Source organism: Scaptodrosophila lebanonensis, unplaced genomic scaffold, assembly GCF_003285725.1.
Source record: "Scaptodrosophila lebanonensis strain 11010-0011.00,11010-0021.00 unplaced genomic scaffold, SlebRS2 tig00000024-arrow-pilon, whole genome shotgun sequence".
In the NCBI taxonomy this organism is placed as follows: Eukaryota; Metazoa; Arthropoda; class Insecta; order Diptera; family Drosophilidae; genus Scaptodrosophila; species Scaptodrosophila lebanonensis.
The window spans coordinates 6,748,576-6,769,955 of record NW_022060538.1 but is presented as its reverse complement, the minus strand read 5'-3'; the positions used below and the strand labels follow the sequence as shown (position 1 = coordinate 6,769,955).

Genomic DNA, 21,380 nt, shown 5'->3' with positions numbered 1-21,380 from the left:
TTCTCTATTAGATTTATTATAAAGTAATCTCAAATTATCGCTCATAAATATCTGGGTCTGTCCAAAAGATGAAGTCGATGAAAAGTTTCTACGCAATAGTAGCTCTAAAGTTGTGGGAAGAGTATTGATAAAATATGTAAGTCTATAGTTTCCAATTCTTCCTTTTGCATTTTACAAGCTAACACAATGAAAACAATATTTCTCCTAAACTGTTCAGTGAAGTGCATACAAAAAATCTATATACTTGTAATAAGAAGAAGTAAACAGATATCTATGATGTACTAAACAGCACCATTAACAATGCAGCAATCAAATTAGTATTTTCCGCGCAGTACAACTTACTTTTTATTATATTTTATTTTCGCACGGTTTCAACAAAATAAAACCTGTTAAGGTAATGCTGTTAAATTTCAAGCTGTTAATACTGTTAAACTTGAGTGCTGTTAAAATTGGACGCTGTTAAGCTTAAGTGCTGTTAAACGTTGCTAGTTGTCCAAAAAACCGAACATCTTTTAATTTCCGACCAACATACATTAAATTTATTTAAGTATTAAGAATGATTTCAAAGATATTTATATAGCAACTAATAGCAACTTAAATGTAGGTGTATAAATAAGTTTTCGATGTTAGTGGCAAATATCTGAGTGCATTAAACCCATCGGCCAATGATTTGTTTTCTGCCCTACGAACTTAGGAACTTGAACTCTGTTGCCGTGAAATAACTGAAGTGATAAATCACGGCTTATAAATGAAATGGCAATGCATTGTGTTGAAGTGTCTAAGAGAAAATATTTTTATGTAAATTTGATAGACTAAGAAGCCTCAATAAGCTATTTTACTGCGAACTGAAACTTCGCAGTTTGTTCAACTGTCTGCGGAACATTTTCTTATAAAATGATAACTTTTCGCAGCACATTAAATATTTACCCTACTAATCTGGCCGCTATGAATGTAAATATGTACGTACATATGTATGTATTTGTGTAGTAGACACCTGTCACATGTCGCTAAATATGGCGACATGTTTAGCTTTTTAACTTTTGCATGCAGTCCAATTTGTTTTTCAGACTCTTATGGCTTAACTTCATAATGTGACAGTCACAGCAAAAGTACTGTCTGCATTCACATACATACCTTTATTGACGAGTCTCTTTTTAAAGTTAAGCAAAGAAAAAGAAACGAAAGTACTTGCAATAGTCAAGTTCTAACGCAGGCAAAGGACTCTTCAGAATTTCACAGAACATCTGCACTTCAATAGCCTAAGTATTTACTTGCTGCCCAACAAACACTTTAAAATCTAATAAAACTTGGTTAACTATTCATTGAACATCACATTCTCAAGGCTAGCGAATCGAGAGAACGGGACGAAGAGCCTTTGTCAAGGTCACACAAGTGAACAATGTAATAAGTTGACAGAATGCAATGCCGACGTTCTGTGGACGATGGCAACAGGAAACGGAAGCGCCAAAGGCAATGCATCAACTGAAGCAATTACCATAATTGCCACCCCAAAGAATATATGGACGAGAATGCGCACAGCTATCCACACAGCGCTCAGTAGGCAGTGATCAAGTAACGATAAGCAAACAAATGAATAAATAAATAACTGAAGTATGCCAGATATAGTGTATACATACTAACATACATAGCACCACTTTCGCAGCTTAGCATTCAACTTCCACTTGCACTTGCCCTCGTAATGGGCCCATGGGTGCCAGTCGTTAACTTGACTATGAAATTGTTCATGCTGTGCAATGGAATACAACTTGGGGGTTTCTTTATGGCTCTGAAAATGTTGCCATGAACAACGTACGAGTATATGAAAACAACATTTTTTAATCATCTTCCAAGGAATTACTTTGGGACAATTTCTATAAAATAACAGCGGGCAAATTTATTATACCCATTGCTGTACATCAAGTGGAATGAATATAAAAATAAATTTCGCCATCAGAAAATGCAAAGAAAGCTTTTATAAACACTTTTATCAATTTTCAACACTTTTCCAAACTGTTTCTGTGGAACAACGGACTATTGATCAATATTAATGTCAAGTTGTCTTGCAAGTACAGAATTAAAAACTAAAAAGATATAGTACTATATCCGAAATACAAAAAATGTAGTGGAAACTACTGAGATAGAAGTCTCGCTAACTAAATTCTATTCCTTAAGATGTTTTATTGAGATAAAATAAATTCTCTTTAAATGCCGGCCAAAAGAGACGTTGCCAAACAAATGCCGGAACCCTCACTACTTGTAATTAGTGTCGTAAAGAAGGCGTTCAAATGTTTTGAGTGCAGAGGTAGTTGCTATTAGCCTAATTATTGTTTAATAGATTACCGATTAAGATTCAAATTAAATAGGATTTCATCATAGAAGACACTTCAGAAATGCCAGTTGTGGGCAACTTAGGCTCACTAAAAAGCTTTAATGACAAATAGGTCCATTTACCACCAATTTAAATTATAATGGCATGTTATATTGAGGGGCTGATTTGGTAATCGAGAAACATTGGGGATCAGTCGGAAAGATCGTGAAGGATGTGCAGCTCCCCATAACATTGAAGATGCCTCTTTTACCATTAGCTAACCAAATCGATCATATTTTTTTATTAACAATTTATTGTATTTAATTTTTCTTTCATACAAAATTCCACTCAAAACTTACATTACGAAAATACAATTTCATTTTAGCATATATGGATATTGTACAAGTATGTATGTGTGTGTACAGACCCCCACTTGCATTTGTCAGTCTGTCATAACACCTCAAGAGCACATAAACATACCCCCAGAAACTCAATAAATATGTATGGTATGTGGATCTTGCTCTTGGCACTTTTTTTGTGTTTTGACCCGATTTTGCACCGAATTTGTGTACTTGGCATAATTAAATGTTGGAGGTTTAGTTTGGGCACATCTGTTGGGGCTATTTTGAGAAGCGGTTATTTTGGACATACGCCAACAATTAGTAGACCGTAAATTAAAAAAAAAAACTATTAGAGAAAAATGGCGTTAAAATTATTGGGTAGAACGCAAGAGGCTTACCAATCCGAACGCTTTTCACACTACAGCCTTGCTTATGGTAGCCATAAGATATAGGAAGCCAATTTTTAAAGTAGTATATATTTCAAAAGGTTGATTTTTCCGCCGATCGTTTTATGTCAAATATATAAAACAATGCGCTTTTGTGGTTTGTAATAATGTCGCTATACGTAGGGATAATACTAGTCTACATACCAAGTTTGGTGACCCTAGCTGTTATAGTTCAAAAGTTTTCCGTGTTCATATGGACGGAAGGACGGACGGTTGGACAGACAGACGAACAAGTCTATCGACATGCCCCGTCATGCTGATCGTATAGTACACAAGTATCTTCTTATGTCTGTTACATACATTAGACGTCTAGACATTCTAGAAATATTGGAACGGAATTGTTTACTAGTCCAGCTTTTATATAATATAATGTTTTTATTTGAACGAATAAAATCCATTGCTGCTTTTCCTATTTAATAAAATGGCAATGCAAATTGAAATGCCATCTGCGACAAATAATTGTCACTATTCATTATTTATGGCAATATATACATTACTCGTAAGTATATTTAGGAATGAAAGGCAGATAAGTACTTCGTTGAATACTATATATACCTATTACGCATCACAGTTGGGAAAATACTCAATGGCAACAGCAACAAACGCTATATTGTTCATTTGTCGGTCAGCTGACCAAAACAAAAGGCGCAACTGTTTAATCTTGGCCAATAAATTCTGCATAACAGCTATCTTGGGCGAGTTCATAAAAATCACGACACCGGCAATGGGCACTGATTGCAGGCCTCCTTATCGGATGGACTGTAGACAGAGAAATATCCGCTGTCCAGCTGGCAACACACCTAGGGGTTGTCTTCCTAATTAATCGTTAATAATATCCGAGAGCTGTGGCTTTTTATCTTATCGCCTTCAGCTACTAAATCTATTTTTTGGACTACTTTGGCGCAATTTAGACAAAGCTTTTATGACAACTTTTATGAGCGGCCAACTAAGTGCCTGGCAGCTTCAACTTAATGTCACTTTATTTATGCCATAAAAATATGGCGCGTGGTCATGCGACTAGATATTTCTGCTTTCCCATAAAGCATGTCATATATGCAGTTATTGCTTGGATTCCATTTAATTCTGTTGAGCTTGAGATTTAATAAGCTGGCATATAAAAATGCGTGTTTAGTTATATTTTTAGCTGAGCATACCTGCATAAGTACAGGAAGGCCATTAAAGGTATTTAATCCAGTTAGGTACAGAGATTTTTTCAATCAACACTGCGTATGTTCCCCTTTTTCTATAGCGACCTGCTTAGATAATCCAGTAATTATAAATTGCAAATTGGGAAACATACTACTTAGTAGTATATGTATCTGATAATACAAGAAATAGTATTATAAGCATGGCAGTACTTCAATGCAAATGGGCTGGTTACGCAAGTGCTTTAAGATATATGTGTATACTATTTATTTATTTTTCTTAAGCCTCCTAATTCCCATTAAAAGTAAGCCATCATTTTCCTCTCTCATTATTATCAGAAAACAAACTTTTGTGGCTCGTCAAGAGCAGTGAAGAGTATGTTCACTTTTGGGAAGTATTACGATAGACTACCCATATCATCGTCTTTTAAAGCAACTCTTTCGATAGTAAACATTTGTGAGCCTTGCTTGTTGTGTCACATTTGTCGAACTCACAATTACTTTCAAAATGTTGCGAACAATAAGGCTCCAGCTACGGAAAATTCGTTCAGCAAAAAATGAGTCTGGACTCAGCCCGGAATTGCCTCGCATGGAAACCCCCGGCATATCAAAGGTGCGTCGACAATCATACTACCATCTACATATTTGTATTTGATTCTCCCCTCTGTGTAGAAAAATCGAGCACAGCATCTGCTACAGTGCCTTCACATGCTGCTTTTTTATTTTGTGGTGCTGGTCCTGTCTCCTTTGCTCATCTTTAGTGCACTGAAGCTGTTTGTGTTTCAGTGGATCTTTGGCATAAGTAACACCGATTTGAATGCCGATATTGGTTCCGCAGTGGGCACAGTTATTGCCATGCATGTAGGTCTAACCGCCTATATTTTCCGGTTAATTGCTATGCAGGAATTTTCAAAAATGGAAAAGCAAGAAACCCTGGCCGAGTGGAAAGGCTTGGTACGTTATTTTAGAAGGATAACTCTTTCAGAAATTACATGCAGATCCTCTTTCACCAATTGTTTAGAATTCTCAAGATCTGGGCGCCGCCTCTGTAGTGTTACTACTGATGTTCTACTGCGTATTGATTTGCATTTTTCCCATCTTCACTTTCTTCATTTTGAAATTCATTGTGCTGGAAAATGTATTTCTGGTCACTGGCATTGATGCGGACATTATATCAGCGATAGGAGCAGTCGTTGCTGTACACGCAGCCTTAGCTGTCTATATCTATCGGGCTTATTATGGCGCTGCACACAGACTTTTCAAGACGAAATGAACACAGTTCATACATTTTGTCATTTCCCATTTCCCATAACATCTAAATGACATCATGTTTCCATTCAAGAACGAACAAGCTGAACTATCTTTCACACTTAACATACGCTATAGAATATATAATATAATTTCATATGGTTTACCTGCTGACCATCATAAATCTGTCAGCCGACATTTCCACAATTTGGAAGCATGTCAGCAATAAACTTGTTCATCAAAACTTATCAGTTAAATGTCAAGGCGTTAGTCATCAAAATTTTATAAGATGGACAATTAGAGGAATTACGCCTCCTTATCGAAAAGTCGAAGAAGTTTATGACCTGTGTCTTCTCAAGGCGCCCTTTATAAATGTAGGTATAATAGTCGACGTATCTTCATTTAGAAATGACATCGGTCCGTCAAAATCGGGAATCTTTTACGAGATGCCATTTTATAACAATTAGCTAGAAATTATGGAGATAAGTATTCGTCCAAAAGTTCAGTAAAAATATTTACGAACATGCTGCAATCTTTTAAAATGAAAGAAAATCATTGTACGGTAGGCTTGTTTTACATTACTTACTTTACACATAAATTATAAATATCAACTATAGAAATCAAATTGATTGCATCTAAGCTAATGATTGCATTTAAGTATTTCTATTAGCCTAGTTAATTTTGCCAATATAAAATATTTGCGAAAATCTAAACGCTTTGCAATTCATCTTACATTCTTTGAAGTATTTCAAGTGGGTGGCTCTGTGTGAGGCCTATTTATAGAAATTATTCTTAAAATCGCATATTATTTGATTGCAATCTAATTAGAGAAACGTGAAAATTATGAATTATTTTGCCTGAAGCAATTGTAAGAAAAGTGGCACAAGCAACAATAAACAATAAGCCAACCAAACAAATAAACTCTAATTAAAATGTATGACTACTCAGCTCATCAAATTATTTTACCAGGTATTGAAATTCTAATACTTATCTATGCCTTTTTTGTAATTCCTGCATTGTAAAGCAAAAACACACAATACCACACATTAACTCACCTGTACAAATAGCAACGTAATTACCGGTGACAATGTATGGTTAACGGCTTCATTTATTGGCGAAGCGAAGTCATTTGACGAAAACAAACCGGTAACTCAAATACACTCTGCGCCCGTCCTCTTATGAACCGTAAATTATTTCATATTTCTTTTAACTTGATTCGACATACTTGCATTTATTTACATTACATGTGTCTTGCATGCGTTAACGCGCCCGTTAACGCTAATTAAATAAGGCAGCAAGAAGTGTCCAAGCACATTTGAATATTTCAATAATTCACCTATTTTTCTACACGCACGATTTCTTCTTATTCTGTCCAATTAAAAATTATGCATACAAATAAAATCAGTCCAACTGCTATATTTCATTCACTTGTTTGTGTTACTATATTATGGGTTTATTTTCAGAAACCATTCACTGAGAAAGTGTATTAATGCTTAATCCCCGAGCGCAGCAAAGAAACTAAATCGAGCCGAAAGTAAACAATGGCAACAGGTCCCTCAGCTTCCAGACGACGCATGTGCATAAGCAAATAAAAAGAGCGAGAGAGCGAAAATAATTGCATCCAGCATGACCGAATTGTGTGGGTGGAAGGTATAAACAATGCGATAGAATTCTGTAAGTAATAAATAATGTTATCAAAATTATTGTATGCATATTTTTGGAGACTAATCAGCAGCATCTTAAAAACTACACAATTGTTTAATTTAGTTAATGTAATATGTAATAATTTTAACATAACTGCTTATCACATTTCCATTTGCAAAGTAACGGACAGGTCACCTTTTATTTGTAAGAGCTGCCACTTTCTTAGAAAAGACAAAATTATGGCAACACTTGCAGCAACGGCTGTTGCGCAGCCATGCAAAAGCTGCCTGATTTATCAGTATTGTATTTGAAAAGAAGCCCGCGTGCATGTCACAATATAAAGAATAATTTTTAGTTATTATTATACATTTTATTATACTTAAACTTGTTCTCTATTCTTTGCGCATTCTCAGAGAACATGCTAACGACTTTTGTCTATTTGAACATTTAAAATATTTTTACACTATGTACCCGAAGGCTAAAAATCGGTCAATTCTAAGAAAAGTTATTAGTCTGTCATATTCATTTATTGTTATTGAACTATTCTCAAGTCCGAATCATGTAAAATCAGAGCAGGCATTGCAAATCAACTTAAGCGTAATAGTAATTCAATTAGGTTGAAGAATTCAAGTATTGCTAAAGAGGAAAGTTTTTTTTTAAAAACGTTTGTACAATGCCGTATAGCTATACATATAACTGTGATACCGGCTATTTGGAGGGTATTATTCGTGGCTATAAGAACGGCATGCTGAGGCAATCCGACTATTTGAATCTCACGCAGTGTGAAACTCTAGAGGACTTGAAGTTGAACATCCAAAGCACCGAATATGGTAATATTTTTGCGTTTGATAAGACGCCTATTTTAATTGAAAACTTTGAGAAACGTTTGCGACAAAAGCTCGTGAGACAATTTTCTTACATTCGGTCCAACTCCACCGAGCCGTTATCCACGTTCTTGGACTATATGCGCTACAAACATATGATCGATAATGTAGTTTTGCTTATTTCGGGCTTGAACAACAACCGACCAATGAAGAAATTAATTACAATGTGTCATCCTTTGGGCTTGTTTGATCAATTGGAGGCAATTGAAGTGGCCAGCAACACAAATGAGCTATTCAGCGCAGTACTGATCGATACACCCTTGGCGAAATTTTTATCGGATAAAATCGATGAGGAGGATTTCCGAGACATCAACGTCGAGATTATCCGCAATATTCTGTACAAGGCATATTTGGAGGACTTCTATAAGTTTTGCAAAAGTCTTGGTGGTACCACCGCCGATGTTATGTGCGACCTCTTGGGCTTTGAGGCGGATCGCCGCTCCATCATCATTACAATCAACTCAATAGACACAGACTTGTTGCCTGAGGATCGTACCAAGCTCTTTCCCAGTTTAGGACAACTTTATCCGGCTGGTCTAAGAGAACTAGAAAAGGTAACTGATATTGATGGAGTGCGCACAGTGGCCAGTTATTTCATGGACTATTCAGGATTATTTGATAGCATGGAGAAGGACACAGACGGATTAATTTCGCTTGAAGACCGCTTCCTCATGCTCGAAGCCAAGAAGCATGTGCAGTCCTACATGCGACAATTTCATTATGGTGTCTTCTATTCCTATATCAAACTCAAAGAAATGGAGTGCCGCAACATCATCTGGATAGCTGAGTGCATCTACCAAGGTCAAATGGATAAAGTTAATGCATACATACCAATACCTTTCGAGTGATGCGATTCAATTGTCACTGGCTTTTCGAATATCACTACAATAAAAATATAACTAATTTGTGTTAGTCAAACATTTTCGATTTCCAATTCAATATATTACATTTTAAATAAGATAGATGAGCGGTAGCTGAGTTCAAATCTTCAAATTCTTAGTCCCCAATCGTCTATATTGATTTCGCCAAACGTCAAGTATTTCACCACTGGTATAAAAACTTGATAGCGGATTTTCTTGAAAGAAGAAAATAATGTTGCTGATGGTCTGTCGCCCCAATGATATCAAAAATAGCGTAGTATCTGTTTAATAGGTTTTTCTTTATGGACACTTATTGGAAATTTACAAAAAAAAAATTAGGGACGAAATGGTCATATGAATAGCTCAATCAATAGAATGCAGCTTTAGAGTAAATATTCCATTTTTAGAGTAAATATTTTTTTAGAGTAAATATTCGTAAAAACTAAATAAAACAACTTAAAGAATTTTGTTAAATTAAGCATTCCTTAACATTCACTTTACCACTAAGCTAATTAACAATATGTACGTATATTCCAGATTACTGTAAATTATGTACATATGTATGTGTGTATATCTTTGATTATTGTTCGCTGTTCAGTTTATCGACGAAAACCAAATACTTATGTATATATTAAACTCGATTCTGGGTATATTTTATTAGTTGGCTTTGTATCAGGTGCTGAGCATGCTTTACTAAATTTCATCAATTTTGCTATTATTTTCTAATTGAAAAATCGGAAGTTATCCCAATAGTTAAGCTAATTATTATTATATTTCAAAGCAACATTATCGAAATACTGAAGTTCATCAACACTTTTAATATATTTGAATTAAGAATAAATGTTCTTCACAGCTGCAGTGGTTTACTTTCGCATTAATTATTTGGTTTCAGTGAATACCACACAGTTAAATTAATAAAAATTATATTAAATGAAATTATTTAGATAAGGCGTTCAATAATTGTAATAATTATTAAATTTTGACCAAATAACAGAAACATCGAATTATAGAAATTAATGGGTAAATATCTAAATAAAAAGTCAAAACCACTTATAATTCAATCCGATCAATTTTTGTATTAACAATAATACCTGTTTTTTTTCCCAGAATGTATTTTTTCCACGTTTGAAATTTTATACTGGTATGGCCTTTTAACTGCTAGCGTGCTGATACAGCGGCTCGCACATACACATGTATATGTATATACATGTATGTATGCATACGTACAAGTGTAGATACAACTACACTTACACTAACACCGGTCCCTCATCGCAACGCATGATATTGAAATTCAGCATGTTGCCTTCCCAAACATTGCGCGACAAATCAGCTGAGCTCTATGAAATCTTTCAGATATACTATACGAAAATTTCGACACACAGGCAAGCAGGCAGAAGCTGGTTTTTCTTTTCGCAGTTCCGATTCTCGATTCTAGCTCGCTAGTTGTGTTGGATTTTGCATGAATCATCCAAGTCTAGAGCTGTTTCTGATGTGAGTGCCAGAGTGTGTGTTTCTCATTGTTTTCCTATAGCCGATAATATTTAGTGTATGTACTGTGTGTGAATGTGTGTATGCGTGTGTACGCGTACACATTTGTTTATCAACAATAACAAAATAAATTGTCTACGTTCACACATTTGTATCTGCCTAAAGCTTAACTCTAATACTACAGTTATGTGCACATATTGGTGGTGTTTTGGTTTTTTTAATACTCAATTTTATTGCATTGACAGATAAAGCGATTTGAGCAGATACTTATGTATCTATGTACATTTGTACACGCATATATATATACATGATGAATGTGTGTTTTATTGAAGCATCAAATATTTTCCGCATTTTCCAGCGTTTCAATTTTAGCGACGAGTTCTAATTTCCTGTTCTTGCACACAGTCTTCTGCCCCTTCCTCTCGCCATCCGTCACCAAAAACGTTCACGTTCTTTTCCTGGCCTTGAACTTGTAATTCTTGTTTATTGTATACCTGGGCAACAGCATCAATCCATGAGGCTACACAGCATGCAGCGCATTATTAAATATGTCGATGAGCTGTGAAATCATCCCCATAAAATGTCAATCTTTCCTTTTTTATATCCATCGAATCAATTAAGCTCAAAAATGAGTAAAATCCAACCCAAATCGAGAATAAGCTTATAAAACAGAATCGAATGCAAAGAGCAATGTGGCTCAAAAGCGGAGGCCAACAAAAAAATAGGGACAATTTTTATCGTTGCCATGTACTTTCCTCATTGAGTATTTGAGTCGTTACAAAATAAAAAATACAAATAAAAAGTACAAATTAACGCACAAGAAAATCTAAGAAATGGAAAAACTCGTTTTTACCGGCTATTAAATACGAAATAAATTTATAGATTCATTCTGAGCGTCTTCTTCGTGTGCTAATATAACTAAACCTAACAACTCTAGCATCATTTACGCCTTTCCAAAAAAATAACGCTATATTGTATTGTAAATATGCTAGTATGTGTGTATGATACGAACGTAGTAGTTTTTGTAGCCCCGTTTTTTATTGTATACATATATATGTAGTATATATCTTTTCGTTGCTTTCGTGTTGCTTTCGAAAACACTCAGTCGTCAGTATTGAAATTTTCATTCAGTCGGGTGGTTATTCTGCGGACGACGCGCTGCTGCTGCTGCTGATGTCTCAGAGAGAGAGAACGCTGCTCTCTATACTGCACGTGTATGTGTGAGTTTCAGTCGTTTAGTAAGGTGTTTGTTTGCCACAGTTTCGGTCTCAAAAATAGTTAAATAATTGAAATCTGTTTGGAAAATATGAAATTCGTGCAGACACAGCTCTTGTTTAAACTGCCAACACAACCTATCGGTGAATTGTTCCGTTGATTTTATATATTTATTTGGTATTTGGAATCAGTGTCATTGCTACCAGATAATGTTATTTTATTGAACATTTTAATTGAAGTGGCAATATATATGTACGTACATATATATGTGCATACATACCATGCATACATACATTTGTATGTAAAACTTTTATTTGCTGAGTTCTTTTGCTTTCTTGAAAAATTCTCAACAGGCGCATAATAAGCGCACATTCGTGCTGTGTTTTTGCCATAGTGTGTGTCTGTGTGAGTTTATGTGAGAGACAGAGAACAGCTCAGCCTGCTCTCTCATCGTTTTTCGCTCCCAATTTTGTACACAGTGGTATTTGGCTATTAAAAATCACAGTCACAGCTAAAAATCAATGAAAAATTACTAATATTTAAATACAACTTGTATCGGATGAAGCTAATCCGTTTAAAAGTGCTACAGTGTGATTACACAGGCGCCCTATTTAAAATTAAATCAGGTGTATTCTGAATCATCCAACATGTCGCGCAGTTTCGATTTCCTGCAAGCTTTTGGCACTTAAATTTGATTCATGTACTATTCAAATTTTCAGCGAATGCATAAAAGAACTTTTTATCTAACCAAATTTGACTTTAGACAGCAAATAACACTCTGACTTCATAGCATTTAAATACAAATTTCGAAATATTTCGAAACTAAAATGGATAGAAATTGGTTGACAAAAAAAAAAAGTTAAAGAGTTACATTTTTAGTCTTTCCAGATCATGTTAATACATGGATATAAAAAGTATCGAGTATTAGTTGAAATTTTGGTATTTTAATATCAAAATAAGATCAAATGGTCAATAACGATAATCAATAAAAACAAATTATCAATATCGATCTTTCCGCGGACATGTTTCAGGTTAAGTGCATTGTGATTTTATTTAGGCGAATAATTAACACGGAAGATTTGCATTTCAAGCTAAATCGGATACAAGTGACCACCCATTATCAAATTACGTACATTTTACAACCACTGTAGTTCTCAAACAACTCTGGTTCGACAAGCGTTGAAATGCTAGCTGGAAAATTACTCAGCTTTGTTATTTAGATTTCAATACGTAGGTCGCTTCATTCCTCCACCATTTAAATACATGACTGTATTTATATCTCCTATATACATATGCATCTCAAAAGAAAAAAAAAGTATGACAAAAAATAATAATTTCAACTTATAATTTTGAGTTCTTGCTTTCTTGTTTCGAGTATAAAAACTGATTACGCATAGAAATATGTGGCAACAATACTATTACTTATTTTATTGCCAGATTATAAACGTTTTCTAAAGTTGGTGCTCGTTCGTTATCATCGTCAGGTTTGGTTTTGTACAAGTTGGTTTATTGAGTTTTTACTTGTTTTGTAAGAATTCTGTGAGTGTCGGTGTTTTTCGTGCGTGTTGGTGTTTTGAGTTCGTTCTTTTTGTGTTACCATTCGTCGCTGTCATTATTATTCGTTTTGAAATTCTTAATCAAAATCGATAAAAATGTATATTATATTGTGTATTGACAGTTGCGAACACGTGAAAATGATTATGTAATGTTCTATTGTTAGATATCAGCGTTTTGAGTGCCTTGCAGAAATAGACATTAAGATTATGTTAACTGATATTTCAGAGCTTTGTGAATTTCAAATTCAAATTTTATATACTACAAGTATTGGCTTCAAACTAGACATCTTTGTATTAATTATATACATACATATACACATTATGAGTGTACAACATACATACATATATGTATGTATATGAATGATTACTGAACCAACTGTTACCAACTTATATTTATACTCTCTTACAGCTCTCTATTTAATTTATCGTGAACACACAAAGTCGCATAGTGTGCACTGTCGTCTAAATGTTGATGCCGCGCTTGCAAGCCAACAGCAGCAGCAACAAAAACAACACCCACAGCTACCACAAGAACAACAACGACACCTATAACAACAGCTCTATTTCCGGGAGCAGCAAAAGGTCCCATCCGGCCCCCATCACAGTGGCCGAACACACAAAAATGCGACTACTGAGCAAAGTCGAGCAAAATATGCGCCAACAGAATCAAAATCAAAGCGTTAAAAAGCTAATCAATACAGCCGCGACGGGAAACGGAGTTGTGGGCGATGTTGATGGTCTCCTCACGCCGCTGCGCGTCAAGCAACATGCGAGCGGGAAGGAACCAAAACCTGAGCGCAACCTGTGGAGTCGCGAGGAAATGCTGCAAATGTTGGGCATAATGCAACAGATAAGGGCCGTTGAGCTACTAAACGATCGCAATGTGAAGAGTGAAAACGTCTTTAAGCGTATAGAGGAGATAATGCGCAGCAAGGGCTTTGTAAAAAAGTCAGTAGTGCAGATCTGGACAAAATGGAAGTTTCTCAAGTCGACCTACAACACTACTCAACGTCAGAAGCTGGGCACCCCAAAGACCGTCCCCGAGGAGGTCTACCGTTTTCTGTGCAAAATGCTGAGTTCCAATGCGAACGGTGATGATGGCAGCGAGTGCGAAAATTCAACAAACTCCTTGGACGGTACGGCTGACCTTTCACAGCACAACCAACAACAACAGGAGGATGGCAGTCTAGACAACGATTCGGAAATGGGCGTTGAACATCCAATATTTGGTTTTCGTTTGGGCGCAATCAAACCGGAGCCAATTGATACAGGTACAGCGGTCTATTTAAATTCAAACTATGGCCAGACAAGCAAATAATTGGGACACAAATTGTCATAAATTAATTCAAAGCAATAACAACTCAATAATAACATATGGGGTTCTGGTACAACAAACCTTTGAGATATATTTTCCGAAGCTCAACAAATAGTCGTAAGTTGCTAAATATTTAAAGATGGTGGCAAATTTCCATAAAAAATGTAACTAATCATTCCTCACTGCAATAACTTTCAATCAACTTGACTTATAGAATTAAAATTCTTTAATTGATAAAAAAAAAAAACTATAATTGAGAATGATAGTATTGCAAATATAACTTAAAGAGAAATATTTCAAATTCCAACACATTTAGGGGCCTGCTCAAAAATTGGATTTTTATTCTTATTTTATTTCTTTTATTGAAATTCATTGACAGCTAAAAAAACGATAGCAGCACCGGTAATATAAAATTAGGTTGAACAAACTTAGGGTAATTGCTTCGATTTCATATCTGATCTAAAAAACTCTTCACAATTGGGAATTTCAATTCCAATTTAAGGATTTGTTTTATTTGATAATTATTAATAATTTTACTTTTTCAGGCTACGAAACAGTGATCAATCCTGACGACACCTCTGAACGGGATACCCTGGACTTCAGTCGGAGCACAAATGCCTCGCTGGCCACAGACAACGGATTCGATCACACACCCTTTGTGTTGTCCGTAAAGAATGAGCCTGATATGGATCTAAATGTGCACTTAGATGGAAATGGTACTCACACGCCGCCCCCCACTGCACCGACATCACCCTCAGCCACACCCTCGTCAGCAATGCAGAAACTGCTGGCTACGGAGAGCAACATGTTTACCTCAACACCTCAGCTACCGCCGCTGCGCGTAGCCTCCTTTGCCAAGGACAGAATGCAACATCCTACGCATGGGGTGTTGCACATCGATTGTCCAATACCCCAGACGCTGGTCAAGGCGGCACAGCATACAGGTATGCGTGGGCGTCCGCTTCAAACCAGCGGTAGCATCAATTTTGCGCATCCCAACACCAAGCTGATGTTGCCAACGCTGCAGCATCCGGCGGCGCGTAAGAATCTGCCGGTGCGTATTCCACGGGAGATCAGCATACAGTCTACAAATACACGCAATACTGCCGCCAACAACAACGCGATGCGACTCAAGCAGGTTCCTATGCGCCAGACTGCCTACGCGTTGCGTCCCGAACGGCTGATACCGGATCTAGATCAGTCCATCTCGCCGCCGCAATCCCCAAACTCCAATCAACCGGTGGTGCCTACAATGTTGTCGCGCGCCATGTTTGGCCATCCTACAACAGCTTCGACCAGCCGTCAGGCACAGATGGAGGCGCAAATAATGCAGCAGCGCAAAAGGCGAGCGATTACCGACATGCCTTCCCCCCTTACTGCAAAGCAGCAGCGTAATATGTCTTCAGTCTCCAACCTGAAATCACGCTATGACGCAGAGTTCGGTGGTAATAGCGAGGATGAAGGCGATGGTGCAGATACGGCCGATACGGCCAGTAATGGCAGCACTTCTAATCATCATCACGGGAGCGGCAAGGGCGCAGACGAGGCGCAGCAATTAAAACAGGACGAGATCTTTCAGAAGGAGCTCAGCCAACTGACCAGTGCCTTGTATACCGCGCAGTCAAACATGATGCGAGACTTTTTTACACAGCAAAAGGAGATGGCGCGGCGAGAGCATGAGTTCCAGCTGAAGCAAGACACGATCGTCATGCGTGCCCTTCGCAAGCAAACCGATGAATTGCTGCGCACTGCAAACGATCTAATCAAGCAGGTGCATAAGGTTGAAAAGGTTGAAAAGGTGGAGCCGATGGACTCGAAACAATCGCGCGCCAAGTTGCAAGAGTCTGAAATAATGACAGGTGGTCCTCAAGCGGAAGTCGAAGAGCAGCCAGAAATTGAGCTGCAGGAAGACATGGAAACCGCACAAGCAGAAGTTACAGCAAAGCAAGGAAAATTAGATGAGAATGTGAGTGGCATTAGCACCATGCAATTTGACCCTTCAGAGGGAAAAACTGCGCAAATCGAAGGAATAGAAAAGCCATTTAATGGTGATGTGGATGAAGATACACATCAGAGCATTGAGGCAGAGAGTGAGGCAAACGAGATGACAAAGGAAGCACCGACAACTGACGATGCCTCAAGTCAGAGCCTCGATACGCAGTAGATTATAATAATTCCATTCCTTCTCTTATATAATAGGTCTAAAGTATTATTATCCGTACAATTCTGTTACTGTATTCCAAGAATAGTTAAACATTCCGACTAAGCAAGACATTTTTTTGTAATTGATTTCCTAAAATGGCACTGTTAGAGCGAAAAAAAAGACTTATTATAGTTAATAACACTATCTATTAATGAAATATATTGTATTTAGTTATTTATCAAATGGGAAAAATAAAGAAAACAGTCCCTGTTAATTTAAACGAAAACATTTGATTGTATAACTACAAGTATTTAAAGTTGTAGTACAATTATGGATACATACAGCATACAGAGTATACATATGTATATACATACATACATACAAGTATGTATGTACATACAAATCTAGAATAATTAGGGGGAATCCCGTTGTGTTGGTGAGCTTAAAACTTGAGAGTGAAAGATTAAACGTACTACCATACATACAGAATCCTGATGGGTACCAAATATCCAGGATCTATTATACTTTTCCCAAACTTCGTTTGAAGATAAGTCGCCATCCACTTTAATATATTATAAATCCTTGATTAATTACCTGAAAACTAGAAAGTAGTTTCATACAAACACATAATTTTTGAATTTCTTAACAAGAAATTGTTTAATATTGCATTTGCATATTTAAAACAAAATGAAAATTAAAGCGCCCTTACATTTACATACGAGAAATTAAATTTTCTTACTAGCTACACATTTCTCTGAAAATTTGTTTACACTATAAATTAAATATTACTACTGATAAATTAGCTTAAATTGTGTATATGTATGCATCCTGTGTTTTAATTTGCTTGCAGAATGCAATACACCTGACACTTGCACTAAATTAGTGGCTTGCCTTTGTAAATGTATACGCCTAAAACAATGTTTTAGTTGCTAGTATGTATAATAATTTACAACTACGTTAAGCCGTCCCATCAAGCCGTTTAGTCGGGCCGGTAGATGGGCGTTTTAGGTATAAATTCAATTAAAATAACATATTCCATCATGGAATTGGAATCACATTGTTGCTTATGCAGGCGCCAGTGTAGCCCAAGCTTATGATATAGATGACTATTTTCCCATTCGAGCAGTTTGTCCAGCGTTATTTGTGTCTATAAGTTCACAAAACAGTATTATTACATATATGTACATACTTGTATATAAATATTTATTGTGATAACAATACGTACTCGTTTGCTCAAGCATATAACAGGCCAGAGGGAGCATCCGAGTGTGCAGCAGCAGCAGACACAGCCACAGAAAAGCCATTTTACATTCACAGGCAGCGTCTTCTTTAGTATTCCATTAATCCGACCGATGGTTGCCTTAAATTCTTCAGGCGCAACTCTAGAGACGAGACCGCACGGAAATTCTGTGTTAAAGCGGTTGCTGAGACCGAAGCTGGAATCAAAACCAAAACATAAATATTGGTTTTTAAAAGTTCTTTCAATTAACATATTTTCCTTTTCTATTTTATCCTATTGTTAAGAGTTTTGCAAATGTTGTTTGGGACATGAGCGATTTTGTAATTGGAAAGGCCTTTCTAAGATCGAATCTTTAAGTGTCTAAAGATATTTAATTTTTAGACTGTAAAGCAATGCAGACATCCTTTCAACATACAACAGTATTAGGGAATTGCTTAAAAATGTATGCATTTATCTTGTATAATGCAAGAAAACTATTCTTTCCAGGTTTAATGCGTTTAAATGTATGAACATAAATTGAAACGGCATCAGAAGTATATTTGGGATAAAAATATCCATCAAAATCTTTTTTCAAATATCAACTGAAAGCAACTGCGTTTGCACCAAATTGACATGCATATGTAAAAAGAACCTTGAATCATATTCAAAACTGCAGTCTAATTGTAACGTCTTATTACCACCAACAAAGAATTCCATCTCTTTGCAAATGACCTATTTTCAATATTATATTGCCACCCATGTGTCCCAACTTACACAGTCATATTGCCAGCACCACGTATGATAATAGGCTCAGGAACTGGAGCTACCGTCTGGTCTTGAAAATGCTCCAATTCATCCAGCTGTTCGTCCTCATAAATGGCATCGAAATCGGAAAAAGACATGACTGGCAGATAGTTGTGCTTTCGTTACTGAGAGGAAGGAAATGATGACGGATGGCGCACGGACGTCAGAGTGCGTCAAAGAGAAATGTGAATAATAAATTATAAGAGCTATCAGTAGCAGACGTTACAGTTACACGCGCTGCAGAAGTCAACACATATTTTTGACGGCACTTTTTTCGTTTCTGCTGCCCTGTGCTGTTGTTTTTGTTGCAGTTATTTGCTTTACTCGTTTCGGACTGAATCTACAAATACAAATATAAATTGCATGTAGTTGTAATTTTCATTGATTTTGGGGGCGCTTACTTTGTTGTTGTAAATAAAAGCGATTGTCGCTGCTGCTTCTGTCTCCGTTGTTGTTGTTGCCTTTGTTGCTGTCTGCTTCCGCCATACGCGTAGACAGCGTAACGCTGCGTGCTGATACGTTGATGCAATGACTTCCTTTGTGTTTTTTAAAGGGGCACACCATTACAATTCAAAAATAAATATTATTAAGCTAAACGATAAATAAACGAGTTGATGTAAGCACCATGTGCATGTGTGTGTTTGTGCCTGCGTGTTGTGTTTGCAGGCAGTAAGCCGTGTTGTGCAACACTGGAAAACTGTCTGCAGCTATCGTTGTTGTTGCGATTGTTGGGGGCCGTGAGAGCAAATCGTGCTCCCTGCACTTTTATTCTATTAGTTGGTCCCAATAGCCAACGCAAAGAAATGGAAAAGAGAAACAACAATAATTCTAGTGCACTTTGATTTTTCTATCATTATTTTAAGTTTCAATGCCACAGCTCCTTATTAGGTATTGATGAGCATCTGTCATTGTTCACAGCACCACCAACAAGAACAACAACAACGTAATTTATTTGTTACACGCATAGCTGCTGTTACTTATTTCGCAATCACTTTTCCCCATATTTGTAACTAACCGTGTAATGGGCGAACCGCGAATGTTATTTTTCTCTTTTTCTCGGGTCGAATTGACTTTTTTATGATCGCTCACTGATTCGAAATCTTTTATCCGCTTTGTTTTTTTGTAATGAAAATAAATTTTCTTTCTTTGCCAATGAACGTGTTGTTCCCCTGGCCAGCTGTTGTCATAGGCGCAGGGTTGCCAAGCCTAAGGAAAAGTTTTAATGCTTCAAATACCAAGCGGGTAATATTGATTTATTTAGCATAAGCTTTTTAGTGCGTTAAGTTTATGTATAGTAATTGTTAAATAAATACTTGTATATTGCATATTCGATCGGAGGTGCTTAGCCTAAATTAATAAATAAAGTTACGCACAGAATCAAGGAATGTGCATACACAAAAAATCTCGCTTTAGTGTTTTTATGAACGACAAAGGCTTCTTAGGTGTGTGGGCGGTGTTTAGCAGATTAAAAGACTGCCTACTTCTTTTTTGTAGCGCTGGGACTAGTCGATTGGAACACAGATGAAGCCGACATCAGATTCTCAATGTATTGGCCAAGCACCTGGTTCTCTGATCGCAATTTTAAATTTTCCTCTTTCACCGAATCTACACGCTGTGACAAATCGTCCAAGGTATTTTGCAGCTCCAGCACCTGGGTAATCAAACGTGCTTTCTCCTCTCGCTCATCAGGGCCGATGTCCGCAACATCAAGAGAATTGTGTGAGGAGTCTGGCGTGGAACTCCGATTAGTGAACGACGACCGCAAGGAGTCCATAGAGCGCCCGTTGGGTATTTTTTGTGCACCGGATGGCTCATCGTCGTTGATAACAACTGGGATGGGCGAATAAAATGACATTAGTGTGATGTAAGAGGACCCGCCCTTTGCACTCACCCTGTGGATCTTCATCAATGGGCAGAATGTTGTCATCAGTATCTTGTAATGTGTTGATTATAGACATAACTGATTTTTCTGCAAAAGTTATATTTAATTCTCCAGTGTTTTTGTTGTATATGATGTATTTTGTACGTGCTAAATCACAGCAGGCAACGCAGAATGCAATGATCAAGGGGCTAAAAATAATTTTCTAGTTTCTCGTTATAAATAAATCGTCACTGGACTTTTATTTAATTTATGTTTTCCCAAAAGGCTGTACAAAAACTATGCGAAAGGCCAATCATATGGGTCAAGTTAGCATCGACAGCTTACGGGTAATTGTAATAATGGAACAGCAGGACATTTTTAGTTACATCCAAGTCGGTATATGCTTTGTTATGTAAGTTTAACATTTTAAAAGCCATCTGTAAATGACATAACAATATAATAAAAACGACCTTTTTGCAGAACTTGTACAATAATTTTAGCATGTGTAAAGTTGGTAAAGTTTTATATATTCGACGCTACCTACATATTATTCAACACTTAAACAAAACTTAATTTTATAGCACTGGCGGAAAGAGTATTTTGAAAACAATCAGCTGCTCTCGTGTAACATTTTTTGTATGCATATATACAGCATAGAAGATAACTATAAACAAAATCAAACCAAAGCAATTCATATTTTTTGTTTAAATAAAAAACACGAAAAATCACATTTATTTTTCCATTTTCCATTCGTTACCTTTGCAAGCAAATTGCATAGCGCTAAATGGTATCTAACAATATTGATACCACCATTAGATAAGTTCACTTGGGTCCAGTTTTTAGTTGGACTAAGCTGTTTAAGATGAAGATAAAGTCAAATCAATATCATTATTTACAGGTCTC

At 36.5% G+C, this 21,380-nt stretch overlaps 6 protein-coding genes across 11 annotated transcripts in view; 3 read left to right on the top strand and 3 right to left on the bottom strand.

Moving 5' to 3' along the window:
- Window positions 1–6,617, bottom strand: part of LOC115620570 (G protein-activated inward rectifier potassium channel 3) — a 42,687-nt gene extending 36,070 nt beyond the window's left edge. The window contains exon 1 of the mRNA XM_030513865.1: window positions 6,544–6,617. The gene's annotated coding sequence lies outside the window, so the exon portion shown is untranslated. The remainder of the gene's footprint in view (window positions 1–6,543) is intronic.
- LOC115620571 lies at window positions 4,724–5,644 on the top strand. Its single transcript, XM_030513871.1, has 3 exons — window positions 4,724–4,853; window positions 4,913–5,194; window positions 5,262–5,644. Exons 1-3 carry the CDS (start codon window positions 4,749–4,751, stop codon window positions 5,511–5,513), a joined length of 639 nt encoding a protein of 212 aa, XP_030369731.1. The 5' UTR covers window positions 4,724–4,748; the 3' UTR covers window positions 5,514–5,644.
- A 1,165-nt stretch (window positions 6,618–7,782) lies between the features above and the next one.
- On the top strand, window positions 7,783–8,934 carry LOC115621604 (probable V-type proton ATPase subunit d 2). Its single transcript, XM_030515297.1, has one exon. The coding sequence runs from the start codon at window positions 7,806–7,808 to the stop codon at window positions 8,862–8,864; it is 1,059 nt and encodes a 352-aa protein (XP_030371157.1). The 5' UTR covers window positions 7,783–7,805; the 3' UTR covers window positions 8,865–8,934.
- A 2,586-nt stretch (window positions 8,935–11,520) lies between these two features.
- On the top strand, window positions 11,521–16,879 carry LOC115620584. 4 transcript variants are annotated; one of them, XM_030513889.1, is made up of 3 exons: window positions 11,521–11,578; window positions 13,545–14,406; window positions 14,996–16,879. In XM_030513889.1, the coding sequence occupies exons 2-3, from the start codon at window positions 13,602–13,604 to the stop codon at window positions 16,612–16,614; spliced, it is 2,424 nt and encodes an 807-aa protein (XP_030369749.1). In that variant the 5' UTR covers window positions 11,521–11,578; window positions 13,545–13,601; the 3' UTR covers window positions 16,615–16,879. The 4 variants fall into 4 exon arrangements, with proteins under 4 accessions (XP_030369749.1, XP_030369750.1, XP_030369751.1 ...); XM_030513890.1 differs by having other exon boundaries at window positions 11,536–11,584; XM_030513891.1 differs by lacking the exon at window positions 11,521–11,578 and adding an exon at window positions 11,704–11,722.
- A 419-nt stretch (window positions 16,880–17,298) lies between these two features.
- LOC115621253 (cysteine-rich hydrophobic domain-containing protein 2) lies at window positions 17,299–19,767 on the bottom strand. 2 transcript variants are annotated; one of them, XM_030514848.1, is made up of 5 exons: window positions 19,632–19,767; window positions 19,018–19,152; window positions 18,587–18,956; window positions 17,819–18,029; window positions 17,299–17,740 (listed from the first exon to the last, which is right to left on the bottom strand). In XM_030514848.1, the coding sequence occupies exons 3-5, from the start codon at window positions 18,712–18,714 to the stop codon at window positions 17,573–17,575; spliced, it is 507 nt and encodes a 168-aa protein (XP_030370708.1). In that variant the 5' UTR covers window positions 18,715–18,956; window positions 19,018–19,152; window positions 19,632–19,767; the 3' UTR covers window positions 17,299–17,572. The 2 variants fall into 2 exon arrangements, with proteins under 2 accessions (XP_030370708.1, XP_030370707.1); XM_030514847.1 differs by lacking the exon at window positions 19,632–19,767 and having other exon boundaries at window positions 19,018–19,207.
- Window positions 19,768–19,848: 81 nt separating this feature from the next.
- On the bottom strand, window positions 19,849–21,257 carry LOC115621414 (short coiled-coil protein). 2 transcript variants are annotated; one of them, XM_030515061.1, is made up of 3 exons: window positions 21,235–21,257; window positions 20,508–20,585; window positions 19,849–20,446 (listed from the first exon to the last, which is right to left on the bottom strand). In XM_030515061.1, exons 1-3 carry the CDS (start codon window positions 21,251–21,253, stop codon window positions 20,094–20,096), a joined length of 450 nt encoding a protein of 149 aa, XP_030370921.1. In that variant the 5' UTR covers window positions 21,254–21,257; the 3' UTR covers window positions 19,849–20,093. The 2 variants fall into 2 exon arrangements, with proteins under 2 accessions (XP_030370921.1, XP_030370922.1); XM_030515062.1 differs by lacking the exon at window positions 21,235–21,257 and adding an exon at window positions 20,643–20,661.
- Between the last annotated feature and the right edge of the window lie 123 nt (window positions 21,258–21,380).